The 606-nt window shown below is 43.6% G+C and overlaps 1 protein-coding gene across 2 annotated transcripts in view; it reads right to left on the reverse strand.

The window, feature by feature from the left end:
* The window catches only part of Ndufaf1 (NADH:ubiquinone oxidoreductase complex assembly factor 1), a 13,004-nt gene that overhangs the window by 793 nt on the left and 11,605 nt on the right, over window positions 1-606 (reverse strand). The window contains exon 4 of one of the 2 annotated variants that reach the window (XM_005364280.2): window positions 299-375. In XM_005364280.2, coding sequence (XP_005364337.1) covers window positions 299-375 — 77 coding nt within the window. Of the gene's footprint in view, window positions 1-225; window positions 376-606 lie in introns of those variants that run through there. The other variant, XM_026787869.1, reaches the window with a different exon arrangement.

The following is a 606-nucleotide window of genomic DNA, read 5'->3' on the forward strand; positions in this document are numbered from 1 at the left end:
CAAAAACAAAAAAAACAAAACAGAGTCTCCTTAAAGTTCTTCTGAGCTCTTATTATACAGCTAAAGTAAAACGAAGCCTGCTGAAAAGACCACGCTAACACCTCCCAGAGGTCCAAGGTAGTGTCGGTTCTAACAGAGGCAGCTCCTCAGGATGGAGGTCTCAGGCAGCATCTGTCCCAACAGAGAAGCCTGAATAGGAACTTTAATCTTTCCTCTGCCACCCTTGCCAAAAAGACTGAGTTAGACCGACAGCCACTGTATTTCACTAAAGAAAACATCGTTCTCAGTGGAGAACATTACCTTGTCAAGGACGAGTGGGCCCTGGACATCTCGTATCCTTCCTTGATTTGAGAAGAAGAATTTGGAGAAAGGAATCTGAGAAAAGAGACAAATTATTTCAGAGCTGAAGCATGGCTATTTGAGGAATAGTCCTCCCCAGTCTGCTAAACACAAGAGAAACAGCACAAGACTATTTCAGTAAGTAGGTAAATTCATAAGTTTAAAAAGACAGATATAGGGCTGGAGAGATGGCTCAGAGGTTAAGAGCATTGCCTGCTCTTCCAAAGGTCCTGAGTTCAATTCCCAGCAACCACATGGTGGCTCACA

The sequence above is a fragment of the Microtus ochrogaster genome (assembly GCF_000317375.1).
Source record: "Microtus ochrogaster isolate Prairie Vole_2 chromosome 14 unlocalized genomic scaffold, MicOch1.0 chr14_random_1, whole genome shotgun sequence".
Lineage (NCBI taxonomy): Eukaryota > Metazoa > Chordata > Mammalia > Rodentia > Cricetidae > Microtus > Microtus ochrogaster.